The 27,224-nt window shown below is 38.3% G+C and overlaps 2 protein-coding genes across 2 annotated transcripts; one reads left to right on the top strand and one right to left on the bottom strand.

Moving 5' to 3' along the window:
• Window positions 1-1,425: 1,425 nt before the first annotated feature.
• Window positions 1,426-10,937, top strand: rabgef1 (RAB guanine nucleotide exchange factor 1). Its single transcript, XM_022762815.1, has 9 exons — window positions 1,426-1,488; window positions 3,313-3,504; window positions 4,367-4,572; window positions 4,786-4,952; window positions 5,242-5,323; window positions 5,728-5,860; window positions 6,281-6,372; window positions 6,586-6,842; window positions 7,730-10,937. Exons 2-9 carry the CDS (start codon window positions 3,326-3,328, stop codon window positions 8,147-8,149), a joined length of 1,536 nt encoding a protein of 511 aa, XP_022618536.1. The 5' UTR covers window positions 1,426-1,488; window positions 3,313-3,325; the 3' UTR covers window positions 8,150-10,937.
• Window positions 10,938-12,213: 1,276 nt separating this feature from the next.
• On the bottom strand, window positions 12,214-26,886 carry kcnj6 (potassium voltage-gated channel subfamily J member 6). The gene is made up of 3 exons (XM_022762816.1): window positions 26,717-26,886; window positions 15,070-15,990; window positions 12,214-13,445 (listed from the first exon to the last, which is right to left on the bottom strand). The coding sequence occupies exons 2-3, from the start codon at window positions 15,965-15,967 to the stop codon at window positions 13,093-13,095; spliced, it is 1,251 nt and encodes a 416-aa protein (XP_022618537.1). The 5' UTR covers window positions 15,968-15,990; window positions 26,717-26,886; the 3' UTR covers window positions 12,214-13,092.
• Window positions 26,887-27,224: the final 338 nt, after the last annotated feature.

Here is a 27,224-nt window from a genome sequence, read left to right as displayed (position 1 = left end):
AAAAGAGCAAAATTACTGAACAAATATCACTGCCTCAACAACCATATAATAACCACCTGTTTAAAAGTCAGTGCAGCTTATAAATGACACTGAAGTCACAGCACTTTTTGTAATCAAATTGGCATTTAGACTTAGACACAACCACTGAACATTAACCTTAATGTCAATACGCAAGCAGTCTGCAAGGGACAGACTCTGCTGGCCCTTCAGCAAACTCCACTTCAAAAATATATGATGTCTAGACACAACCTCAAAGCCTCTGGTTGTCTAACTGTAGCTGTTGAAATGTTGAAAACCATGAGTCCATGTGCAATAGTTTAAATACTCTAGACTATGTATTTGGCCTAACTGTTGTAGCCTACATTTTAAAAGCACTTTAAAAACAATACACCTGCATCTTGTGCTGAATTTTATATCATAATATTATTACTTTAATGGTAGTAGCAAAATATTTAATGCTGTATTATATTTCATTATAAGATTATATTATTTGTATTACGTATTTCATTCTGTTATATATGGTATCACAGTATGTTTATAATAGTATGTCAACCTCAAATCCAGTTGCCTTTGACTCCATACAACCAGTTGTTCACAAGATTTGATATTATATTCTATATCACAGTATTTTTCTGTGTAATGGCCTTTACAAGAATATAGTACATGATGTAAAATACAATAGAATAAATATGAATATTATACTGCAATATATTATGAGCGATTTAGTTTAGTTTAGTTAGACTATGTACTGTATATGTACTACCATCTCTATAAATAGAGTAACTTATTATCCATGAAATAGTTATTGCAGCACTCTTTGTAGGCTACTGCTTCGCACACTCATAGTAACAGTCTGACCTGAACCAATGCAAACCAATCTCTCTTTGACTTTCAACCACATCAACAATAATGTTGTCGCAAAAAATAAAAATGATTGTTGAGTAACTGTTGGTGTTGTGGCAAGATTTTAGGGTTAAAAATGTATTGATTCCATTAAGTCAAATAGGAAATCAAGGTTTAAATGTCCCACCCTTCATTCAAACGATGTGGCACTTACCTTGTAAAACACTAAATGTATGTATTAATATAATTTATATGTAATATCCTTGCCCACTGTGATGTCAGTCTGGTTTTGTTTGGATTTGACCCTACCGTACTGCTCCGTACTAACTCGGCGATCTCCGTCGGTCACATGACCCTGATTTTGCGGTTTGGGGGGTTTGCCACATGACGACATTGATCAATCCTGGAAAATTAGTCCTTGATGCCTAGGTAAACAGCATTCCTTTGTTTAAAAAAAAAAAAAAAAACTCCGTGTCATCAAAAAAGTTTATCTGCTTTGAGATCATAAATTTAATAAATTCCTCTAATCTCGCTGTTAGAGACTATCGCGTTGTCGCCAAAATGACGTCAGTGTACTGACCTAGACAGTTTGGTCTTCACGCAGAGGAGGACTGTTCCTGCTTCAGGTCGGTGAAAACAAAACTGGTGAGTACCAAAGCAGACACCAGGCACATGCCATGTTAAAGCACAATATTAGTGATCAGACTGTGAGCGTTATTTTCTTGGCGAATTACTTCTTTGTTATTGCTGATTACAATGCTGCGACCTGTTTTTAGCTAACTGACCTACAGACAGACGAGAAATGCAACGAAAACCTTGAATAACTGAGTAGAGACGCATAAGGAGTCATGGTTTCTGTCTTCATACCGGGTAGGAGAGCTCACTGGATGATCTAATCTGATCTAAAGTATTAAAACGATGTGAATTATATGCTATGGCCTTCACAGTCACCAGATCTCAACTAAATTGGACACCTATGGGGAGAATTTGGCGTAGCAGTGCTCTCCAATAATCCAAACACAAAATCAGTGAATATCTGTTAAGACCAGTGTTTATCCCTGCAGTATAGATTCAGATAATCAGATTCAGATTTCGATCTGGGCAAAGTGTGCAACTGTCCAGTTGCCCCAGACTTCCAGGTGCCCCCTAAAGTCCCAGGTTAACTTCATATCATTAGGGTCTACATGATTTGATTAATTGCAAAGGAGAATATCAACTACGACAGGTTCTCCATCCCCCATCTTATAGTCTTGTCTTGTAGAGAGGCAAGAAAAAAAGTAGTTTTAAGATCTTCATTGTTTTAGTTTCTATTGAGTAAAGTTGTCTTTTATCTGTTTTTGATTTCTACCAATCCTGAGATAAATGTCTTTATCTTTACCTGCTAAATATGTTCACCAGAAATGTGCTTATTCTGTCTGCCTTCTGTTTGGTGCTGAGCAGGTATTGTACATTGTATTTTTAAAAGCTTTTTCTCTGAAAATAGCTGCCTGATATAAAGTTTTGGTGTTTATTTTTAAATAATTTTTTGCTTGTTCAAATGATCACAAACTAACACACTGAAAACCTGAGGCTGTGCATTCCAGCATTGCAAAAATGTTACGTTTCTGGGACTCTTCAAATTGGATTGTGTGCTCAATCAGGGACTACAGCTCACTTATCCCCCGAACCCTTTAGTGGCATAGTCTGTCCCTGAGTCTGACTTGAACATTGGAAGGTGTCATGTTAGCAATTTATAATCATTAATGATACTAATAATAATAATGTATGAAAGTGACAAAACATGGAAAACAAGATATTGTAAAATAAACATAGCAAGGAAAATGGTCATATCTGAAACTGCAGGTTGTTTAAATATCAGTGAAGGAAGATGGATTAATAGTAACCCATCACAAGTTTACATATACACTCAAAAGAGTTGCATTATGGGGAATAAAGGTTTTGGACCAGTAAACATGTAAAAGACTAAATATTAGGATATCTTGGCTCTTGCTGTTTCTATTACAACCACTCTTTTCACCATCTGTCTATTGCAAGTCTCTGAACTTTATGGAACTGCAATACTTATATAATCATTTAAGTGTCCCTTTATTCATCACTGTATAAGGACGGTTAAGGTTCAAGGTTCATCTTTATAGTCATACAATACAGGATTGCATAATACATTTATAGCCACCTTCTTGCTACACACACAGAAAATGTACAAACAAATATTGAATACAATAAAATAGAAGTGTCATTAGTCACTGTCTATAGTTTCATTTCCAGCAGACAACCTAACATTCACTGACATGATATGGAAAGGCTGCATTTTGTCTGTTAGGCTCGTGTACAATGCACACTGAATATGAACTGTGTAATAATCTGAGAGCGTCATAAAATCTGTGTGTGCAGGCCGCAGCGTAGAGATCAGTCTGTTCAGCAGCGCATACAAATCCACTAATAAATAAGATGATGAATTTTTCATTCCAGGTTGTCCAGCATTATGAGTCAGCGGACGGAGCGACGGGGAATACATGTGGACCAATCAGACCTGCTTTGCAAAAAGGGATGTGGTTACTACGGCAACGCAGCATGGCAAGGTCTGTGCTCCAAGTGCTGGAGGGAGGAGTACCAGCGGGTACGGCAGAAACAGATCCAGGACGACTGGGCCTTGGCAGAAAAGTAAGAGCTTTACTAGCCTGCACCTTCAGTAACTGGGTTTCAGAATTTTCCATCAAAAAGTCCAACGCCTGGTAAAGAAAGGTTTGCCTCTGGATGAAATTATCTGCATTAGTAGATATACTGTATCAGGTTTTTTTAAGACTTTGTATCGTTGGTCAAACTAACTAGACTTATATCAAAATTAACAGCCATGTCTAAAATATTTGTTTGTGCTCAGTTCATTGCTTTTTCTATGATATCAATACTTCATTAAAATTTTAGTCTGCATATTGTGAAAACATGATACAGCAACTGCAGCTTTGAATATGGTAATCAGTCAGTATCATTCAGGCTCTTGACAAAGGCGAACAAAGTGTGTCAGCTCTTTCTACTGATTTATCCAATGCTTTTTATTCTGTGGGCCAAAATATTTTAATATCTGAGTACCACTTGAAGCACACGACCGCCAATTAGCTGGCTTTTTCCCTTTATATAATATTCTCATCAAATAAATCAGCTCACCCAGTTGAGGAAAATTACATAGCTATAATGTCATGCCCAAAGACATGTCAAATTGCTTTTTTTAAATTAAGTTTTACATCACTGCACATTTTCTCGTTTGCTTTGGCACCATCCTGGAATGAAAAGCTTCATTTGCAAAATTCTCAGTTCTGAGAACAGCATATGCATTTATTGTTGCTTTCACATAAAATCAAACTGAATATGTAAAAGTATCTTTTTGTGCTCATCAGTTATACCTGTAGCATAATAACTCTGTATGCAAGAACAACTTTGTCAGCGACACTGTATATTAATTTGACAAAGTATGGGGACTCTAACTGCAAATGTTGGTCACTGACATATCAATTTTTCCTGGCGCTAGGTTGCAACGAGAGGAGGAGGCAGCATATGCCAGTAGTCATGGAGTGCAGACTCAGTCCCACGCCCAGTCCACACCGCCACACCCAGGACACGCCTCTCTAGGACCCTTCTCCAAGTTTGAGGAGAAGAAAACCAATGAGAAGACACGAAAGGTCACCACAGTTAAGAAGTTCTTCAGCCCTTCATCACGCAGTGCTCCCAAGAAAGGTATGATGTTAAACATACAACTCAGACACATTTTAACATGTCTCAGCAGGAAAAGCACAAATGTAAATAATAAAATGAATGATGGCAGAATTCCATTTAGCTATGTGCTTATGTAAATAATCTCTCATTAAAATGAAAAAAAAAAAATCTTTAAATTAGGCCCCATTGTAGCCAAAAGTATTTCTTTCTCTAAATGTGGTTCCTCCTCATCAGAAACCCAAGAGGGCAAGACAACCAGTCCGTCCATAAGCCGCCACGCCAGCTTCGAAACGGACCAAGTGTCCAGGGATTTTGTGGACTTCTTGAAAAACCTCCAGAAGCCCGGCCGGGAGATCCATAAGCAGTGTCGAGCCTTCATAGTGAACATGTCCAGCAAGAAGGTCTGTTGTACTCAGAAATCTAGTGGCATAATAATAATCTTTATAATGATAGTTTAACCGTGAAACATTTTCATGACCAGGGCATTATTTCCTAAAAGCATTTTAAGACTAAGATGATCACAAAATTGATTTTCTGCTTTGGGAATCATGTAGGAAAAATTTAAGAGTGTTCATAGAAATGCTCTTAGAAAACCCACTAAATTTCTAAGCTCAATCATTATTGGGAAACGGGGCCGAGATCAATATCTTGCTCAGCGCTGTGTGACCTTCTAACTTCTCGTCTTGGCAGGATCTCAGTGCTGAAGAACTTTCGGAGTGCGTTCAGGATTTCTACCAGGGCATGGCTGACCGCTTGATGAGTCATTTTAAAGGTTGGTTCAGAGAAGCTTCTTTCGTCACGTCGACCGCATTCAACAATTATGTCCAGAAAGAATGAATAAGTCCTCAATAAATCTGAATTCGAAACTCCATCTCATTTCATGAACCTGTTCGTAGCTAGACTGATAAACCCAGAGTTAACGGAGCCAGATGATAGCAACAGTTCACCTGGAGTGTGAGGCTGTTAGTGAGGCCAGGTCACCCAAAGAGAGACACTCTAAACTGAACTCGTACTTGTGACCACACTCGGCTGTGATGTTTTGTACTGCACAAGGTGTGGACACAGTATGTAGCACACACTAGATGGCAGCACAAGCAGATTTTTTTTTCACTTAGGTGTTTAAATTTGGAACTACAGCTCTAACCAATGTTACTCTGATAAATTGATGTTCACCAGGCTCTTCAGATTCTGTGGAGCAAGTGATGGACCAAGTGGAAAAGTACATCATGACTCGTCTGTATAAGAGCGTGTTCTGTCCAGAAACCACTGATGATGAGAAGAAGGATCTGGCCACACAGAACAGGATAAGGTGGGCGTCCCTGGATCCAAATCATAATAATAATAATAATAATATATATAGAGTGAGAGTGAGGGCCCGGAGTGGAACAATGCACACATATTCAGACTGGATACAGACCGGTTTTAGTGTTACATTTAGTGGAGGAATTAGAAAGCATCACTGCACAACGCTTCTCTTTAATCTGCTGCAGTCTGTGAAAACTTCTGTATGAGTCTGTTTTTGCAGTTGATTACACAATGACCATTTTTAGCAGCTTTCTCCATGTTTTTCTTACATGTGAATGCACAATGGCAGCTGTTAACTACACTTGGTTGTCGCCCTGGGGGAACTGACTGTAACAAATGTGTATGGTTACATCATATTGCCCCCAAAAAAGAGAAAGCTTTAGGCTTACTCCAGTGAACACTAATTAGATTCTTTGTGTTTCAGGGCTTTACACTGGGTGACCATCCAGATGCTTTGTGTTTCCATGGATGAAGAAATCCCTGAAGTCTCTGAGAATGTGGTGAAAGCAATAACAGGTCGGAAAGCATGCTTGAACTTACAGTGTGACTGCAGTTAATTAAAGTAAAGCTAGGTCATATTTTCTGCTACAGTATACATATTTGCAAAGTGCTGCACAATGTGTCATGTTCACCCAAAAACATACTCTGCTATTGGGGTGGAGGCAGAAATCTCAGAGACGAATATCTCAACAAGATAAAAATATAAAAAAGTATCTCTGACTCACACAGATATCATCGAGATGGATTCAAAGAGGGTTCCTCGAGACAAACTTGCCTGCATCACACGCTGCAGTAAACACATCTTCAGTGCCATTAGGATCACCAAGAATGAGCCGGCCTCCGCTGACGACTTTCTCCCTGCACTCATTTACATTGTGCTCAAGGCTAACCCTCCACGACTTCAGTCCAACATCCAGTACATCACCCGCTTCTGTAACCCCAGCAGGCTGATGACTGGAGAGGACGGATACTACTTCACCAATCTGGTCTGTTTTTTGTTATTTTTGAGCTGGAGGCCTCTCGTTTCACAGTGGTACTCAATGTGCAAAGCCAGTGGCTAATGAGACTGAATAAGCTGATTAAAAATGAGCTGCGCATCATCTTTTAATAAGTAATGGGATCCTACATGAACTCACTATTTTCTGAAAAACTTTAAACAGTTTTGGTCATTTCACATGAGAGATTTGTTTATTTCAGTTAGGAAAATGTGACATCACATACTTCCATGCACAAATCAGAATTTGGCAACATTTGAATCAGAGGAGAGTTGCAGCAACTAGTCGATCAATCGATTATTCGATCAATGAAAGTAAAAAAAATTACCTATTTTGATAACTGATTAATCATTGTAATCATTATTCAAGCAAAAATTCCAGACTTTTGTGGGTTAAAGCTTCTTGAATGTGATGATTTGCTGCTTTTCTATATCCTATCTGACTGTAAACTCAATATTTTTTCGATTTTTGACTTTTTTGGTGGATAAACCAAGCAATTTGAATACATCATCTTAGACTTTGGGAAATTATAGTGGGCACCTTTTGCTATTTTGTGACATTTTATAGCCTTTGAGCGAGCTCTGAGAGGTGCTGGTAGGCAGAATTTGTTACTTTTGGTCATAGTCAGGCTAGCTGTTTTGAGTCTTTATGCTAAGCTAGGCTAACCAACTGCTACCTTATTTTAAAAACCAGGTATGATACGAGATCTTCTTGTCACTAGTTATAAGCAAACTATATAAATATGGCCTATTTTCCAAAATGTCAAGCTATTCCTTTAATACAAAGCCATCTGGCTCTGTTTGTCTCAGGTTGATGAAAACTTGCTGTCAGTCGCAGGCATAATTTTCACTTGGTGTGTCCCCTGTGTTTTTTTTTAGTGCTGTGCAGCTGCCTTTATCGAGAAGTTGGATGCTCAGTCTCTCAACCTTTCCCCGGAGGAATTCGAGCGTTACATGTCAGGCCAAGCTTCACCTCGACTCAACAGCTCAGAAGGTGACTGGGCCCAAACTGGCTCAGCACTCAGTGTTACTGCCACCAACCCAGTCCTGGCTCAGCTCAATCACAATCTGGAGCTGCTGTCGGGCCTCAGCAGCAAGCAGGAGAAGCTGATGGAGGCTGCCCAGAGCCTGCAGGCCGACCTCCTCTCCTGGCCCGAGAGTGTGGAGCGGGAGGTGCACGACATCCTGGAGAAATACCCTCTGGAGATTCTGTCTTGCACAGTTTCTGCCATTGATGCCAACAACGTGGACAACGACAACTTGCCACCACCCCTTACACCCCAGGTGTTTGCTGGTTAGTTTGACATACAGCAAAGGTACTAATGCTTTAAAAGTCAGCTCCTTGCCTGTGTTTTGAGTTTGATGGTAACATCCTGTATGCACAAATCTCATGAATAGTTTGAAGCCTCATCTTGCTGTGCTTCTCCTGCACCTTAAATGCCCAGACTGCGTCTGAAAGCACTCCCTATTTAATATGTGGTGCACTATATTTACTGCCCACCATTTCTTTTATTCTGCACAGTACAGAGAAAATAGAAGGAAACTTGGGGAGCTATTGTCTCTAGCCCCTTTTACACTGCCTGTTCAAGGCAGGAATGTTGCGCCTTTATTGTGCTTGTATAAAAGGTACAAACAGAATGTGGCGGGTCACTTCTGTTCCGCCTTTAAGCCGGCAGTTGAAGTAGTCACATGTGTGTAAAAGATAGAATGGGCATTGTGACAGATGCTGACATGCTGTTGTGTTACGTCACACATTTGATTCCTGAACGCCGGCATGCTATCTAAAATCACACACTTAGGGCAGCATTATGTTGGCTTTGTTGGTTCAGTGTAAACAAGTAAAGGCGGCATAACAAGGTGTCTTCTTAATGGCAATATAGCGGGATCTCTGTGTAAAAAGGGCTACTGACTAGCACTAGCATCTTAGCTGTTACCCACCAGCTACAGTAGTTCACCAACGAGCACGACAAGGGTGTAACTGTATTTACTGTCTGAAAAAAAAAAAGCAAATTATTCTATCTTGTAAGTGTGTTGGGTGTGAAAAAAAATACTTGACTAAACTACCTAAAAAATAAAGTGCAGGTGGTGTTAGCCTGTTGGAGACGCTAACATTTACGTTAGTCCTGTAAAAGCTATATGAAACAGATTCTAATATAATATATCCGTTGGAATAAAGCTGAAAACATAAACCTCTTGTTATTGACAGGTTTTGATTTTAGTGAATTATGTGTGCCTAAGTTCTAGGGATGGGCACGAGTACTCGAGTACTCACCGTTGACCTCATTATTCAAGTAGCGTTTCACTACTCGTGCACCTGTGCACGTGTTGTTTTTGGCTACATTAGTTCAACTCCGATTGTGTTACGTGTCACCATGGCAGCAGTGACTAGGGAAAGTGATGTCGGGAAATACTTTGATTAAAAAAAAAAGACAACAATAACGTGCAGTTCAAGATATGTGGCGTTAAACTTGCATATCATGTTCTCCGACAGCCAAACAGTAGGCTTGGTCGGGGAGGTCGGGCACGGACCTCCCATATTTAGTTTTTTACTGTAAAAAAATACATATATAATTTACAAGTAATCGAGTACTCGTTCAGAAGGTAATGAGAGTACTCAAATATTGAAATTACTGAAAATGCCCATCCCTACTAAATTCAAAACATATTTTTTCAGTATTTTTTAGCCTCTTCCCGCTCAGGATAAAAAACGTAGCGGTACGGTTATTTCATTAACAAACACAAAATCACCACATACAACAAGCTAATCTTTAATAGCTGACAAATGTTTAATGGCAGCATTGAATCAAATTCTGTTGTATTATTTTTTTTACACACTTTGCTAATGTCAAAATGCTAATGGTAGCTAGTTACAAACATCTTGTAAAAGACTGAAGATAAAGTTATATGCCCAGTAGATTTCACTCTTTGTGTGACTTTCTTGGACTTTTACTTCACTTATAATTCTGGTGCTAAAACATGTTCTACAGCAAGTACTAACATCTGTATGTGGTGATGTGTTTCTGTCTGAGGCCAGTTTGACTTGTCAATATAGTAACGTAATCCCATTTCTTAGCGTGTTTACTGTTTCACGTGGAGCTCTTTCATATGTCTGTTGTGGAGTCTGGTGAACAGTTGCAAATGAAATCCTGCTGTAACAAATGTAGAAGAAACACAGAGCCACTCTGAAACAAGTCGTATCATTGTCAAGTATCAAGCTAACTTCAAGAGGGCCTTCAGTTTTTATTTTTATTTTTTATAAACACTATACATTTTAACATCATGCTGTGTTTTTAGAATTTTATTGTATTTTGGCCGGCTTTCTGCATAATCACCTCTATAATGAATCGTTGTTAGAATGCAGTAGGCTTCTTATACTACGAATGATGTATTTTAAATATTGATTTAGTTTGTCATTTTGGGATGTACTGTATAATATTAAGTGTAACCACAGGCTGATGTTGTCTGATTGCCTGTTGAAACACTGATGCTCTACTACTGTTTTTTTTTTGCTGTTGATTCATTGGCTTCAGGATCTTTTTAGTACTATCTTATCATCTAGCAGAGCAATGACTGAACATTTAAAAGCTTATAAAATTAGATCACTGTAATTTACCACATTTACACAACTGCAAAGAAAACCACAGCTTCATTTGTCATGTGTGGGTTTAACAAATCTAGACTAGCATGATATTAGCTATCTTAAATTTTACTGTTAGATTTTTTAGCTAACTTGTTTGCATCGGACATTGTTTTTTTATTTTTTTTAATCTAAAATTAAATGATCTGAAAGACCAGTACACTCTTATTTTGAAATAAAGGCACCATGAGTAGAGAGTCTGAACCATGAGTATCAAACACATGATTGGGATTGATGACTTGTCTGTTTTGTGAGTCATTTTTAAAGATTTATGTCTTCCATAGAAACCAGTGAGCTAAGTTGGAGCTGTGTCAGGGTAGACAGGGTAATAACATTCTTGGTTTTGGTCTTTTCATGAGATTGTTGACAGTAAGAAAATCCAGAATAACACAAGCCTGTTCCTTCAAACGTATTCAGAAAATGTGAAATAAAACGCTTCCAAAATCTCAATCATTTCATGTTTATGATATTATAACATTTCATGCAGTTGTTCTTGCTTAATGACAAAATTTCCATCAAATGAAATGATTTTTTTTGAATGTTTTCTGGAAACTACCATCTTCTTTAGACAAAATTAGAAATACAATTGGTAATGCAGTTACAATTTCATGAGTGCCCAAAGGTGGATGATTCTAATTGTTGGAAATTATATTAAAATAATTATTGCATTTTTCATTTGAGTGAAATAAAGAAGACAGTGAAATGAAACATAAATTAATTTAATCTCTTTTTGTGCAGACTGTTTTGAAGTGGTAGGTTAATGGAGAAATACTTCAGACATATTGTGACTCATTCGTTTGTGTTTGGTAAATGTAACAGAGACATAGTTCTCATAATAACTATATAATGGTAATGTCTTTGGAGAAATATGGACCATATGAAAATATATAGGTCAGTGTGGACTGTTGATAAACTTGGTAATGACGGGTGCTGAGTCACATTGTTCTGACAGCAGCAGTATATTGTGAAGAAAAGATGTTGACTGATGGGTATAGTACCCAACTATTTACCTGCACAGTAATCATGAGATAAAAATATTCACTTCAATTACCTTATTTAAAAGCATGTAAAAGTACTACATACTAATTATACAAAACTAATTAAACTCACAGACTTTAGATTACACCCACTCTCTATAAGATACATTACTTAAGCACCATCTGTCGATCACAGCAGACAGCAACAGGTGCCCCAGAAACGACAACACACTCCGACTGCTCCAGTTTTCACGAGGATCGTTTCATTTTCCCTCAAACAAGAACTGGAATGTAGAAAAGTAGAAAGTAACTCGATACATTTACTCAGAGTCTTTACTCAAGTAGAATTTTGAAGTAATTGTGCTTGAGTTTTTTCAGTTTACGGTACTTTATATGTCTACTCCACTTTCAGAAATCCAGACAATACATTTTTCAGGCAGATGGTTACTGACTATTTCTCAGAGTAAGATTTTACACTTTTGGGCTTCTTGTCACACAGAACAAGTACTTTTATTTTGATAGTTTAAGTACATTTTTACTGATCATACCTCTGTACCTTTACTAAAGCAGGATTTTGACTGAAGCACGTTTACTTGTAAGTATTTTTACAATGTAGTGTTCATACTTTTACTTAAGTAAAAGGTCTCAGTACTTTTTCCACCACTGTAAGATTTATGCCTCATGCTGGACGTGATAATCAAACTAAAAATATTCTACATGTACAAAGAAAAAAACCCTCATCAAGTACATAATATGCAATTTACTGTTTATTTATTTTTGATACTGTTAGGTGATGTGAGGGATTTCTGGAGACTGAAATAGTGACTACCGTTCTCCACTAGAGGCCTCCAATGTGCAAAAGTGACTAAATGCAGTTTTAAAGGGCCATTGTCTGAAGTCACTCGGCTGTAAACAGCAAGTCATGGCTTCTTGAGGAATAGCATCATAGACATGTAATACTACCTTAAACAAACATCTATCATTGGGGAAGAATTTGTCATTGGTTTAAACTAGAGTTTGCATCCATTGAGATGTATGTTTTTCTTATAACATTATCATCATACAGTATATACACAATACAAGATAAATAAACTGCAGATAATGTTTATACATGCTTATATATTTCTGAAAAACAAATAATGAAAGCTTTATACATACAGTAAGGCATAGAATATATACAGACCTAACCTAAAGGAATTAGTATCAAACATCTGTCAAATATTCACACCGCAACAAAACAAAGAATTCAAAACGTTTTATAGTATATACAAAAATACTTATGCAAATGCCCCTAGGAATATTTTAATAGAAAAAATAATAGGAATCTCATCAGGAGGACATCACATTATATTTGAAACATGCACTTGCCGCAAAAGGGTTTTCAGTTCAGCGGTGGGCCACATGTCTAGATGTTATGTTGTTGTTTTTGGGGTAACTGTGAATCACTGAGAAAAAGCGGTCATTGGTGCGGGGATACTTGGTCTACTGTGCTCATTGGTCCTCCTTTAGTACCTCAGATTCTCACCTGTGCTCCGCAAGCTTGTGTGGTCATCCCAAGGCATACAGTCCAGTCCAATAATTACATATGGACCTTGAACCTGTCGTCTTTCCCTCCTCTATCACGCTCGCTACACTTTGGACTCGCTCTCTATGTTGGCAATGTCCCCATTCCTCTCAGTCTGCTGGCTCTTCTCCTGGTTGTCCGGGGTGGTCTTGGTCTCCTGACCCTCCTGCTCAGACTCTGGCAGCCCCTGCTGGCTCAGCTTACTGGCCAGCGACCAGGTTAGGGGCAGGCGGGTGCGGCTCGTCATATCAGCCAGCTCTTTGGCACTGCAGGCGGGTGTGTTGGTTTCATAGATGTCGTGGAAGCTGTTGTAGTCCACCTCATAGAAGCCATCCTCCAGTGTCAGGACTGGTGTGAAGCGGTAGCCCCACTTGATTTCACTGCTGACATATGAACTCCTCGCCTGGCACGTCATGCCTGGAGACACAATGCAACATTAAGGTTTGAAAGATTTGGGCCACCTTACAAGGTCAGTGCAGCCAAACTACAAAATACATATTTCCCCCTTTGCTTTCATGGTGTCCACCCATAGTTTTGGTTTTATTTGTCCCAGTTTTGAGATATCTGTCCTGTCCCTTGGATTTTCTGCCTCCACCCTATAGTGCAATGTTTTCAATGGAATTTTGTTTGTGGTGCTCACTGAGGATGTCAACAGGAATAAGTATAATAACTATAATGTTGCCATGGGTTCAGCTCGGCTAAGCTGCCACAGCTTGAGCCCAGTTTTTTAATGGATGCATCTATTTACATTTTGGCAAATTGGCACCATTGAAAGTATGCCAAATTAGCCATTAGCAGTTCCTGTTTACACTGCACCCATGGATGTACAGACAACTATCAATGAATCACTTTGATACTGAAGAATGAAAAGGAGCATCTGTTTTTCCCGGAGTATTAAGTGGATTTATGGACATTATTTGCAATGGACATAGGAGAACATTATATCCTAGGTCACAAAGAATCTAAAAATGTGTGTATCATGCCTCCTTCTTCAGGTTTGGCTGAGTTATGACTTTGAGGAGTATGAATTTTGGTCACAAATTGCAGCACTTTGTTTCAAATTGCCTCCATGAGCTGTGTGGGTTGATCAGCAAGCCACACTACAATAATTAAACTTCCTGTTATTTCAGAACACCTGGACGCACCTGTTCCTCTCACCTCACATAGTATTTTCGCCTTTTGTTTCTCCCTCCAAACTTACATATAGCTCCTTTAATAGGCTAATCACTTCATCTCTAACTTTATACACTTTGTAGTTTATTTTTTATCTCAGTAAAGTACCTAGTAACAATAGCTATAATATTTGACAGTGCCGCAAAAAGTACAAAATTTAGAAATGTTATGAGGTAGAAATATCAAGTGGCATGTAATGAACATACAGTGTGCCTCAAATTTACACACAAATAGAGTACTTGAGTAAATGCACTTAGTTACATTCTGCCTTTTTGAAGCCATTTACATGCGAGTAATTAAATTAGAGCTGAACAAAAAGACTGAAGGTCTAACAAGAAGCGCTTTAAGCAAAACCGTGAACATTTGTACAAAATTTTGTGCCAATCCATCTAGAAGGTATTTCACTGGATAACTGAAAAATTTCCCCTGCTGGTGGCACAACAGAAAAAGTCAGGGGAACACCAAAGTCAGTAGGATTCATCATCTTGAAACCATGAACGTCTGTCTAGTTACAATCTGGAGTAAAGTACTGGTAGTGTGGCTATAAACTCTTCATATGGACCACATTTCCATCCCTAAAAATACTGTGTCATTGTATTGTTTGTTAAATTGACTGAAATTAATTAAAAAAATCAAATAAAAAGACAATACTACTTATTGACATGCTTTGTAATGATGAAGTAGGTCTGTCACTGAAAATGAGGCAACTTTTGTAAATCTGAGGCAATGAAATACAGTAATCATATATTTTCCTTGTGCAACACTGTTCAACAAACAAATCTATTGAATAACAATTGCTGTACACACTATTGTAATCTATGCATCACAAATTAAACATCCTGCCAGAAAGGTGAATCCGAGGACTCACCTGTGGCCTCCACCATCCCCTCCAGAATCACAACAATTTCCAGCTCCTCCTTGGCCAGATGGGCTTGTGAGATCTCCCAGAAGGGGCTGTTCTGATTTATCTCATGGCAGATGATGAGTGGGGACACTAGGAAGAGCCTGTCGTCTCCCGTGTTGTAACCCACATTTATGTCCGTCTGGTTCAAAGGGATGAACTCCCCTTCCTTGGTCTGCTTAGACTTGATAAGCTTGGCCCTGATCGAAGCCTCAACTATGTGCGAGTTTCGGAGGTCTCCGACTCTGAACATCAGGCACAGTCGTCCATCTCTCATTGAGATGACCGCATTGGTGGAAAACACTAGTGTCTCAGCTCGCTTCTTGGGCTGCGAGATCTTAACAAACATGCAACCCACCATGAAGGCATTCACGATAGATCCCAGCACTGACTGAACTAAAAGCAGAACTATCCCCTCGGGGCATTTGTCCGTGATGACTCTGTATCCATAACCAATGGTGGTCTCCGTCTCAATGGAGAACAGAAACGCTGATACAAACCCGTTCAGGTTATTGACACATGGAGTCCACTGATTGTCTGCTATATGGTCCAGATCACCCCGGAGGTAAGCAATAAGCCACCACATGAAGCCAAAGAAGAGCCATGTTACTGTGTACACCAACACGAAGATGAAGAGGTTGAACCTCCATTTGAGGTCCACCAGCGTGGTGAAAATGTCTGTCAGATACCGGTACGTCTCTCGGACATTCCCGTGATGGACATTGCACTTCCCATCTTTCTGGACATACCGCTGGATCTTCTTAGTCCTGTCCATTTCTGCCAGCTGTTTAGGCAGGTCCTCACGGGCCTGCTTTGGCAACTTGGGCTGTCTGATGATGGCTGGGCTCTCCACATCCTGCTCCATGGGGTTTCTAGGTGGATTCAAGCCTATAGGAAAGGAAATGTGACAGTAATTATTAGCAATAGTTTTTTTTTTGCTTTGACTCAAGCAAGTAAAGACGATGGAGCCTTTACAGAGGCTGTAGGCAGTGGTAAGTAACTAGGTGCATTTATTCAAGAACTATTTTAAGTACAATTTTGTGGTACTTGTTCTTTCATTTAAGGTACTTCATACTTCTACTTCACTGTTTCAGAGGGAAAAATTGTACTTTCTATTGCACTACATTTATCTAAGTGCTGGAGTTACTGGTTACTGTGATGATTTTCTCTATACCAACCAGGTGAAATTCTCGAAGAACATTAAAATGCGCCTGAAGTAGTAGTAATGACAATAATAATAATTTTGTCTTCTTTGATGACTTTTACATTACAGAGCCAGATTTGCCAAATTTTTTTTATGGAAGATTTCAAATTCCAAAATAAAAACAAGCAAGTGAAATGCAATACTCATTATAATATGCATTTCCTTTAATGTGCAAATTCCCTATAGCAACCCTTGTGTCATATTTTATTAAAAAACATGTATTGAAAAGAAATGTTTTAGTTTTTTGTCTTTAATAACTGAAGGCAATGATTTCCATACCATGTTAGAATCAAATCATTAAAACATGTCTGGGGTGTTTTCAATTGAATTACCACCTGGTTTTAAAGACTTCAAAATCAGCTATGGAAAAACTGCTACTCAGAAATATTAAAATATCATTTTTACATGAAAATGCTTTGCATCTACAGTATTGTTCCAGGTTGTTGTAGAGACGACTGCCCACAGTGAAACATCTGAAAAACATAAAACGGCTGAATCTCTTCTTCTGTGGCGTCTCTTCAGCTGCCAAACAACAAAACTGCATCACAGACAACATCTGGTAAGGAGTGAGACGGACACACCAGGGGACCACATCATTATTTCATGGTCGGGACATCGTCTGACAAACCCAACATAAACACAGGTTAATGACAACAGCTGTGCTGTATCATCGGCTTTATGGAATACAGAAAAGAGGGAGACAACAGAAAGTTATCTTATTAACTTTGCTGCCACACAGCTCAGCCTCGACAACACACACAACCAGTTACTCTGCCGAGTGACGGCCTCCTGCTCTCTGTGGTCACCTACATGCATAGCTGTTCTCATTTACATATTTTTCCATTTCTGTTGTCCAGCAACTGAACAAGTACAAAACAGTGATTTAATTGCAGCCCATCAACACTACATGTTAACCAGAAATCATTCCCAAGCTGTTGCACTGCAGTAATGAAAATTATTATTTTATAATCACAATGCTGTCTGATAAAATCATTCTAAATCCACGCTAATGACACCAGCTATACTGTGTGTTCAACGTCGCTGGCATTTAAAATGAACAATCACAGAGAAAGTTAAAGTTGTCTTAACTTTAAAGCCACACAATCCATGACCCTCCCTGAGCAGCTTACCTCATCGTTTTGAAAAGCACAGTTTAACACACCGAAACACCGAAGTGGCGTTTTCAGATTTACACACTCTGGAGGCCATTTTAGAAAAGCTCCATTTTGAGGAGAGAAAAATGATGTTTCAGTCTGGACAAGGGGCTGAACCTGAGATAAATAAGATGCTTTTGCATATTTAACAGTTTAATGTGCACATACTCTCAGACTGAGTGGCAGCTAAACAAACATGGCATGCATGCAGATAATATCACAAACAATAAACCTCCTACTCTGCCTTTTTTTTTTTTTCCAGTAGTACACGTGAGTTGAGTCCAGTGTGCAGGTACACGAGTAGCACTAAATAGTTTCAGCATGAAACTGTGCAGCTACAGTAAGGCAGAGGGAGAACATGTTACCACCCACACTGCCAAAAGCAAGCTGCACTTTGTAACAGTAACTCCTGCAGTATCGAGTAGGTGTGTAGCTCTGAATTAAGGTTGTAATGCGTTGTGGGTGCTGGGGAGCTCCTCAGCACCCATGAGGAAATTATTCTGTGAGGTAACCATATCTGAAGAATAAGATAATTATCCAGATTAGTGTCAAAGAAGAGGTTTATTAACTGTGACCTAAACTATGTCCAATTCTATATTTAACTTTCTTGGTGTCCTGACTGTGGTTATGACCACCCTGAGGTCTCGTACAGCGACACAAGGCACATCATTTTGTATCACCTTGTGAACTGCTGCCATCTGACCTAACAAGCACGCAGCAGGTTTCAAACGGAGGCAGTCACAACCAGTATAACAACATGTATAACACATTTTATATTAATGAGGCCACACAAGCTTCCCCAGTAGTTTCCTATGCTATTTTGTGTGGTATCCCATAGTATTCTGTCTGTGTTGATGTGTCGTGTGATGCTGCGGTTTTGACAGGATTTAGACAGCAGCTCCAGCATAAATAAAACACTCAAGTTCAAATGCAGTTTCAAATAATAGCAACACCTTTGAAATAAGACGCGGTATATTTTTAAACTATGTTGCTTTTAAAGCTTATTGTCGTCTTGTTTGGCAGCTCTATTTGTGGCCACAGCTCTCTGTTACTCCATAATTCGTCACACAAATCTTGGGAGAAAAACAAAATGTTAGTACTATATACTACTACTAGGCTATACTACTATTACTACTATACTATATTGCAACTATAGCTTTGAAGACCCCGCAAACTTTTCTGACAATGTAATTAGATGGGGGCTGTGTCCGCCCATTTCAGTCGATGCAACATTCACACCCACTTAATGCCATGTTTAGCCAGCTGCGTGGAGGTGAGAAAGTAAGCTGGTTTTGAAGTGCTCTCTCTAGTTCTTTTTTCAGTATTTACACAACTATTTCAAGTATAAATGTCTTCCAGGGGAGAAAATGTGCACCGTTATCCCTATATTTAAACAATATTGCTTCTCCTGCTCCCTATAACAGCAGGCTTTTCACTTGAGTGTTGCCGTTCAGAGCAGCTATAAACACATTGGATTTTTGCTGTGGTCGGACAACACATCATACAAAGTACTTCTTTTAGAGCATAACTCAAGCCTTAACCACTGGGGGGCTGGACCCCAAAAACATTATTTTAGAGCAGCAGCTTGTAACTTTGACAGTATTTTTAGGATCCCACAGAATGATAAAATGTTTTTGAAATTCTTAAATACAATATTTCTGAAGGCAGCGCCGCTCTGCTCTGCTCTATTTCTTCGCTTGAAAGTACACTGAGTCCACTGCGCAGACTGCGGCAGTGGCTGGCGGAGTCTGTTGTATTATTGAATTTAATCAATTTAACATTTGTTAATGTTCCATGAACTTCCATACTGGTTGAATTGAAGATGAAATCATACGGAGAATTCAAAATGCCTAAATTAAAACAAATCACAGAAATACAAATTGGCACATAATACACAATATTAAGTATTTGCTCTTTATGAAGCCTATGCATCTGCTTTGTCATAACTGAATGCAAAACATATGTTGACAGGACAGTTATTTAGCTTATCATCTTCTCTTCTGGATAACGATGAAATGTAATACACATTTTCACTGTCTTCTGTTTGTGATTTGACTTTAGTGTTACATGGAAAATTCATGTCACAATGAAAAACAGTTCATTCAGTTACTAAAGACAATAAACTAATAATACTAATAATAATACTCCTTCTAATATTCAGTAAATTATGACACAGTAAATGCACACACAAAAAGGAAATACATATGTAGTTTTTCACTTCATTTCTGTGTTTAATTTGTTTTAGTTTAGGCATTTTAAATCTTCTATAAACCTGCTGCTGGAAAACGCTATATTTCAGAGGGACATATTATATTTTTTACTCCACAACAACTAACAGCTTTAATTACTAGTTGCAAATTAAGAAAATTAATCAGCAACTGCTTTATTTATTAGGCAAAATGTCAAATATTTCATATTTCCATTTCAAATATTTCCAATTCTCAAATGTGAGGATTCTTTTTTTTTTTTCTTTTTTTTTAGTTTTTTCTTGTAATTATATTATTATCATTTTAATCTAGTTTTTCATAATTTCAAAATTAGCACTTTTACTTAAGGATCTGAATATTTCTTCTACCATGTTCGTCCAGGAGCTAAACCAAGTCGGACACCACCAGGATAAAAATAAATCCATGCGGTGCCCATGAAATACAATAGTTGTTATTTGATCCCTCTGATGTGGCTGCCACGTATAGAGTTTTTTCTTTTTTCCTGCCGTGCTGTGGACTGTCCTGAGATCAGGGCTGATTTCCTTTTCTGTGCGCACAGCCTAAGCCACCATCAGTGTTTTTACCACTGGAACAAATGGTTGTGTTGAAGCCGTTCTGCTCTCCATTCACGGGGGAATATTATGAGCTTCGGCAGCGCTGGTTTCCATGGCAACGCACAGCTCAGTCTACCAAGTGCTCACAATATAGCAGGAATGTACTGGATGAGGCCACAGCATTGGATAACATTTGTCTGTTTCATCTCATTTCAGAAGGCCTGAGGAAGAACAATGTACTGTATCTGCTTTGTGCATAAAGCTGTCATTCATGTCACATCTGGGATTTTTTTTTTTTTTTTTTTTTGGGCTCTAATAGATGAATAGCTGTGAATAGAAACATAATAATCAGGGTTTTTTTAAAGCATGTTTGTTATAATGGTACTGACAATAAAGAAACAATGAAAGCCAACAATTGTTCTATTTGTTACTTTTGTTGTAGTTGTTGCATCTTTAAACTCGTTTTCTATTTTGGTTTCATGGCCCACAACTTTACTTATTGCAGCAGACAGCTTTACAGTGAAAAAGCTCTAAAAAAAAAAAAAAAAAACATTTAAAGCTACCTGCACCAAAAGGCAGATAAAGTTGCGACTAGCCGGAGAACAAGAATTATATTTAGCAACTAAAAAGCCATGTTTTTCTTAGTAAAGACCAAAAACAGAGTTAAAAGAGAGCTCACTTGCTAATTAAAGGTAACTCAGTCTTTGCTTGTTGAAAACTCTCCAGAAGCTCTTGGTTTCCAGCTGCTTTAAAACAAGGAACATGTAAAACGACTTTTTAATATGAACTTAATGGCTATTTGATGATGCTAAACGTCCCAGGGGAAAAGTTCACATCTATTATTTCATTCTAACTTGGGACAAGCAACACAGAGGTAAGATGTATTGTTCATATTTTCAAACTGTATGTTTCACTTTCATGAGAAAAAAAGGATTTGAGAATGAGGACTAACTGATGTGAAGCGTAACTCTATCATGGGTAATGAGTTTACTATGAGTTGCTGGAGTGTAAACCTAAACCTAGAAAGAGAGTTAAGAGAGCATCAACGCCCAAGTCGTAATCATGAGAGGGAAAGTCAAATTGTTTTTGAAAAGCTTTGGTATATTCAACTTGGTGCTAAAAAAAAAGTATGGAAATGCCAGCAAAAGCAAGCAAACATGGATGGATTTCACACCAGCCAAGGTCCACTGTTAAAGAGAATTAAACTGACATTTAATAGATATAGTGCTACATTGAACAAGCACATTTTAGCCCTCACGTCATGCACAGTACGCATTCATAGTGTTTCACAAGCAATTTGCTTTCTAGGTCTTCTTGGAAGAAATGAAGCTGACATTTGTGTCTTTCTGTTTTGTTTTGTTAGTGTTAATTGATTAAGACGGCTGGAATCTCCAGTAATCAGTTAGAAGCAGTAGCAGAAGAACTCTAGCAAGATGTAAACATGGAAATCTTATTAGCTTGGTGATTGAAAGTTTCCTGCTGAAATGCATCTTGGGAGTCCCACGACCGTGAAATTTTATGTACATAGGTTTGTAGCTTTGACTTATTATAAAAGAAGCAGTTATTTTTTAATGCAGTTCTTAATCTTCTGCACTGATGATTTAACCAGAAGAGTTTCATGTCTATTTGAGCCTGTGAATAATGTGAAACTGTCCATGAGAAAAATGAATGGGACTTCTACTTCCGGATCCAGGGGAGCCCAAAATAGCTCCTCTAGTGAACCAGAGGCCACCCATGAAGTTAGAAATGGATCTAAATTGAATCACTGGAGGTTACTGAATACAAGATAATCAGTTTCACTGATGGTTATACAAGTACATAAATTTTGAACCACGTGCTTGGTCTGCAGCAGGATGTGGTTTACATATACATATTGTGTCAAATGAACCTCAACTCAAAGGAGAGTCTGTTGATATGGATGAAATGTGTGAACACACATCAGTAGACACTCATTTGATGTGATTTCATGATTCGGTTTCTAGTTCTCTTCTTCATTATATCTGTGACGGAGATTGTTAATCAGGTAGCTATATCCAGATGTGGCCAAAATTGAGCTGAGGCCGCATGGGGACAGTGCTGTTATTTTTAGCCAACAAACAGCTGAAGAGACACAGGAAACGTCACATTCAAGTAATTTTCAAATCTTAGGGCAGTATTTCTCCAGCTCTGTAGAGCTCGGGCATAGTGCTCAGTGGATCAAAACTAGTCTCATTTAACAACTGATTCTTGAAAACACAGCAAATTGTTGTAAATGGAGACTGTGTATTGCTGCTCTTCAGTATGGTGCATGGAAACCAACCTGCTCCATTCACTGGGATAGGGGAATTAAAGGATCAATTTACCGAAATTACACAAAAATAAAACAAAGGGGGAGCTGAAACAAAAACAAATTGAATAGTGAGATGTTTTTTTATGAAATTGGTGAGCTGAACCTTTAATGGAAATGATACATTTAAAAAGATCCCAAACAAAAACCCTGCTTTGGTTTCACATTAAAAGCCTATCAGAGAAGGAGAAGATTTCTCGTAGGCATCGTCCCCTGGAGGCTTTTTATGTGAAACATCTGTTCAGGAAGTGTTAAATTTTCCTGAGCACTAAATACCATCAATAGCAAAGTAAAAGAGGATTAGATTACCTGACAGATAAAACTCCAAGCACTCGCTGCTGCTGTTAAGATCATTGTTTTGAGCGAACAGTAATAATGAAGGATATCAGATCAGGTTATCAATATTTTTGTCAAGTCAAAGTTGATCAGAACCTGTTGCACCATCTAAATCCTTCAATAAGTTTGTATGTAAAGTCCCTCTTAAGTTCTTAGTAACTACTTGCTAATTTAAATGGTGATTTACTAAATTGTGTTGCACCACTAAAACTTAAACAATGTCCTAGATAGTAACAATGTCCTTGGCTGTGTCCAAATTCACTCACTACTAACATTTTGTGGTGCTGTCCGAATGTATAGTGAGAAATATACCCTTTATAGTGGACTCATAGTATCACACAATGCATAGTCAAAAGTAGTGTATAACCAATGGTTACTAACCTAACATTGCGCTTGCTCTGAAATTAGTGCGGAGAAAATTACCCAAGTAGTGTCTGAAAGTGTTTTTTTTAATTTTACCAATGAGCTCACTATATAAAGTCTTCTACATTGAACTCCCTGGACAGTGAGCAGGGAGGAGTGAATGAGTGACTGATTTCGGACACATCCCTTGATAGTAATCTGTAAATCTGTTGCTTGGAAACATCTCCAGCGCTGCCAGTAGTCTATGTAAACAGGAAGTTACTGCAGCATCACAAGCTGTAATATAACCTTGCTAACATCAGTTCTGTCAGGTAGCTAACATTTAGCAGATAAGTGTAAATATTTAGTAACATCAGTCTCTCCAGCTGTGTACAAGTTCAAATAGTCTAGTTCAAAAAATGAGTGTTTACTAAGTGTGAGTTTTACACAGCACTAAATTAAAACAGGTTTGACCTCACAAACTAGTTCTTACCTAGAGATTAGGTGTTATTAAATCTTTACACCCAGTAACTGCAGGTGACTGCATTAGCCTGTGACTGGGAGAAACACGATATATCTTCAGATGGGTTCAAACCAGGTCAAACTCAGTTGCCAGACTGACACAGGTAGACTACTGGTGGGTGTTGAGTCATGTTACCAGCCTAGACACAATGTTACTTCCAGGATCCGTCCTTCAAAAAATGACTACGTTACACTACAGTGACTGTCAGGAACTAGGGTTTCTGCTCTGCTGTGGCTGCAGAGAAGGCAGCAGACTTCACTAGGTAGTACCAGAAAATAAAACAGTGGTTTGTTTTGGAGGAGGAAGCTTTTGGCAGAGATAACAATAAATCCACGCAGCTAACCTTTTATTGGATACGACTATGGTTTCAGTAGGAATTATTTTATTGAAGAAACAACTAAAGCTTTTATTACACTAGAACAGATTTTATTGGAGAAAAAGTGTATTAAAAAAGACATCTATCTAAGCTGTAGACTAACTAGCAACTGGTTGCAACTGGTTTAGGATTAAATCTTGATAATTACTTATTATATTAGAATTATTGGTTTCATTAGGGATCAGCTACATACACTTGAGATTACAGGCTACAGATTAACTGGATTGATTTGAAGTATATAGTTTTATTAGTGATTGAATAAATTATCTATAATCCTAAAGGGAAGCCACAACATCAGATCCAGTTATCACTTTCACATTAATTACCAGGTATTTTAGGTTACATTAAAACTAGCTGTTAGTTATCATTATGAGCCATTAGTGCTGTCTGATGATATTTGATATTTGAATAATCTCTCTCTGTTCATCTATAAAGCTCTTCATCTCTTCTCTTCTGTAAATCTTGTAACTACAGTACACAGTCAAATAACTACTTAACCTTAGATATCCTATATGTACACACTGATCGTGGTTTCAGGTAATGAAATGCTATGAACTACAAACTGCCCAGATCCTTTCCATCTCCGTGGTGACTGTAAAGCTTAATTATCTGATGTTTAATATGATTCTTGTGATGGTTTTTTAAATTAATTTTCTCTTGATTGTGGTTGTCTGGCCTTTTTAATGTTGCTTGTGCAGAAGTATGAATGTTTGTTTTTCTCAGGTCTCTCTTGAAAAAGACATCTCACCCTCAAGGAGGTTACCCAATTAAATAAAGTTTAATTAATTAAATTTGTTTACAACACTACTAAAGTATGATGAGCAGATGAACAATGGTGTAAAATAAGTCAGTACCAATTCCTGATAAGGCACCATTTATAAAAGGTTTTATAAGCTGTAATTAATGGCTTTATTAATGGTTAATAAGTCATCTACTAATGCTTTATAGACTTGTTATAGGCAATTCAGAACAATTTTTGTGTTACCAGGTTGAGGAAAATCCTCCTCCGGCATGACACTTGTCTTTAATTCATTAGGGATACCTCCACTGTGAACTCTTTGACCACTTATCTTCTGGAAAACGGCTGCAGGACATCGGGACCGAATTCCATTTATAAACTTCTAATTAACATTTACAGCTACACATTTATTATAGTACAATCATTAATTAACTTACAGAGTTTGACTAGATGTTGATATGTGTGAAAAACTGAACAAAAATGTACAAATGTAGAGAGAACAATTAATTCTCTCAGTTAATGTTAAATGTTTATGGTAAGAGCTGTTTTTACTAAATAGTTCCCATTCTGCTGTGTGAATAAAGACTCTCTCTTGCAGCAAATTTTTTGGTAATAACATGATTGTGTGTTTTTATTTAGTAATAATGTAGTTATAAATATCTGTAAACGTATGACATTAATGAAGGGTCTTGGGTTTCTCATTTCTAATGAATCACTGGCAAAAGTTAGTCACGTGCAACTATAAATGTTAATAAACCATAGGTTTCTGCAGTCAATCGTCTGCAGTTGATTAGTTTATTAATGGATTCTGGTCCAGATGTCCCGCAGCCAGAGGGAGACCCCTCCTAACCCCTGAATTAAAGAGCTTTGCTGGAGGAGGATTTTCCAAAACCTGGCAACTCCAAAGTAGCTCTTATCAATGAATGGCTTATAACTGGCTGACTACAAAGCATTAGTAAATGATGTATTAATCATTAATAAATCCATTCATTACAGCTTATAGACTGAATGGTGCCTTATCAGAAAGTGGTACCAACAAGTCTATAATTTCCATTAAGGTCAGATGACAAACATGAAAAAAGTGATTTTCCATCTATGAAGGTTTATAGAATTCAGATTTGGTCAAAATAATTACTGCTCTTGCCTTTGACTAGTTATTTAAAAATAACTTTTCTTTAGAGAGTAGTCTAAACCTGAATTAGAGGATAACTGGCTCCACAGTTATTAACCTATGGAGATCACTGATGTTTTTTTTAAATTTACAATACAGGTTAAGGGAAAGTCTTGTTCAACATAATAACATGATTTTATTATAGTGCAGGCTAGGCTAAATGATTTTTTGCTGGGATCAGGTGCATCCGCAGGAAGCAGAGAGCAAACTAACAGGCTGGAGATTTCCTGTCGCCATGGAGATGAAGGTGATCCAGATAATAATAACAGCTTCCTATAATGGCAGTTCATTTTCTGCCTTTATATGCACCAGTATTGCTCGTTCAGAAGCCTTATCTATGTTCTCGTCCTGTGGTGATGCGAGGCCGCGGGCCTGCAGGCTCTTACAGCCTGGAACATTTTCTTCAACACCTTCCAGTTTCTTCCATCTGACAGACTGCTTTTCCTTCATCATGTCACAGGAGGAAATCGGCCATCGGGATCAACTACAGTTAACATTCATGTTCATATCTACATGCGTGTTTTCTTGCATAGTGCACTCATTATTCTCTTAATTAATCTCTGATTCGCCTCACACTGTTATGTAACTATCCACCCCACCACCACCACCGCCCCCCGTATATGATGATTACATTTAACAAGCTATGATCGCTACAAGGAACAGCGGAGGGAGAGGTGCGTACCTTGTGCAGCAGATCAACGGTCACTCCACGGCTCATTTTAAGACGTTTTGTTCCCATGAAAATTCTCCGCTGAGGCTGTAGTTTGTGATTATCAAGTCGCTCTGCGAAAACCGACTGAAGAATAACCCCTCTCCTCCATCCTCTCCACAGAAAAGGCATCGGCCGTCAGCCTCCACCCCTCAGCTGGGAGAGAGACGTAGGTGAACACTGAGGGAGAGAGAGAGAGAGAGAGAGAGAGAGAGGGAGAGAGAGGGGGAGGTAGGGGGAGAGGGAGACAGGGAGGCGGAGAAATGTGTAATGATAACCAAGGCTGGATTACCAAATTTTCAGGGGGGGCCCAGATCCTCAGGGGCCCCCTAAAAAAACCCAGGTTTACTAGATATAATTTGTGTCTAATCACATATTAGTTAGAAATGTGCACCTCTGATCCACAATATGACCCGTGTCCTCTATCCTCCATCTTGTCTTGTCTTGTCTTGTCTTGTAGAGGGACCCTGTGTCAAAAGGT

This window comes from Seriola dumerili, unplaced genomic scaffold (assembly GCF_002260705.1).
Source record: "Seriola dumerili isolate Sdu_G_001 unplaced genomic scaffold, Sdu_1.0 BDQW01000449.1, whole genome shotgun sequence".
NCBI lineage: Eukaryota > Metazoa > Chordata > Actinopteri > Carangiformes > Carangidae > Seriola > Seriola dumerili.
This window is presented reverse-complemented; position numbering and strand designations above follow the sequence as displayed.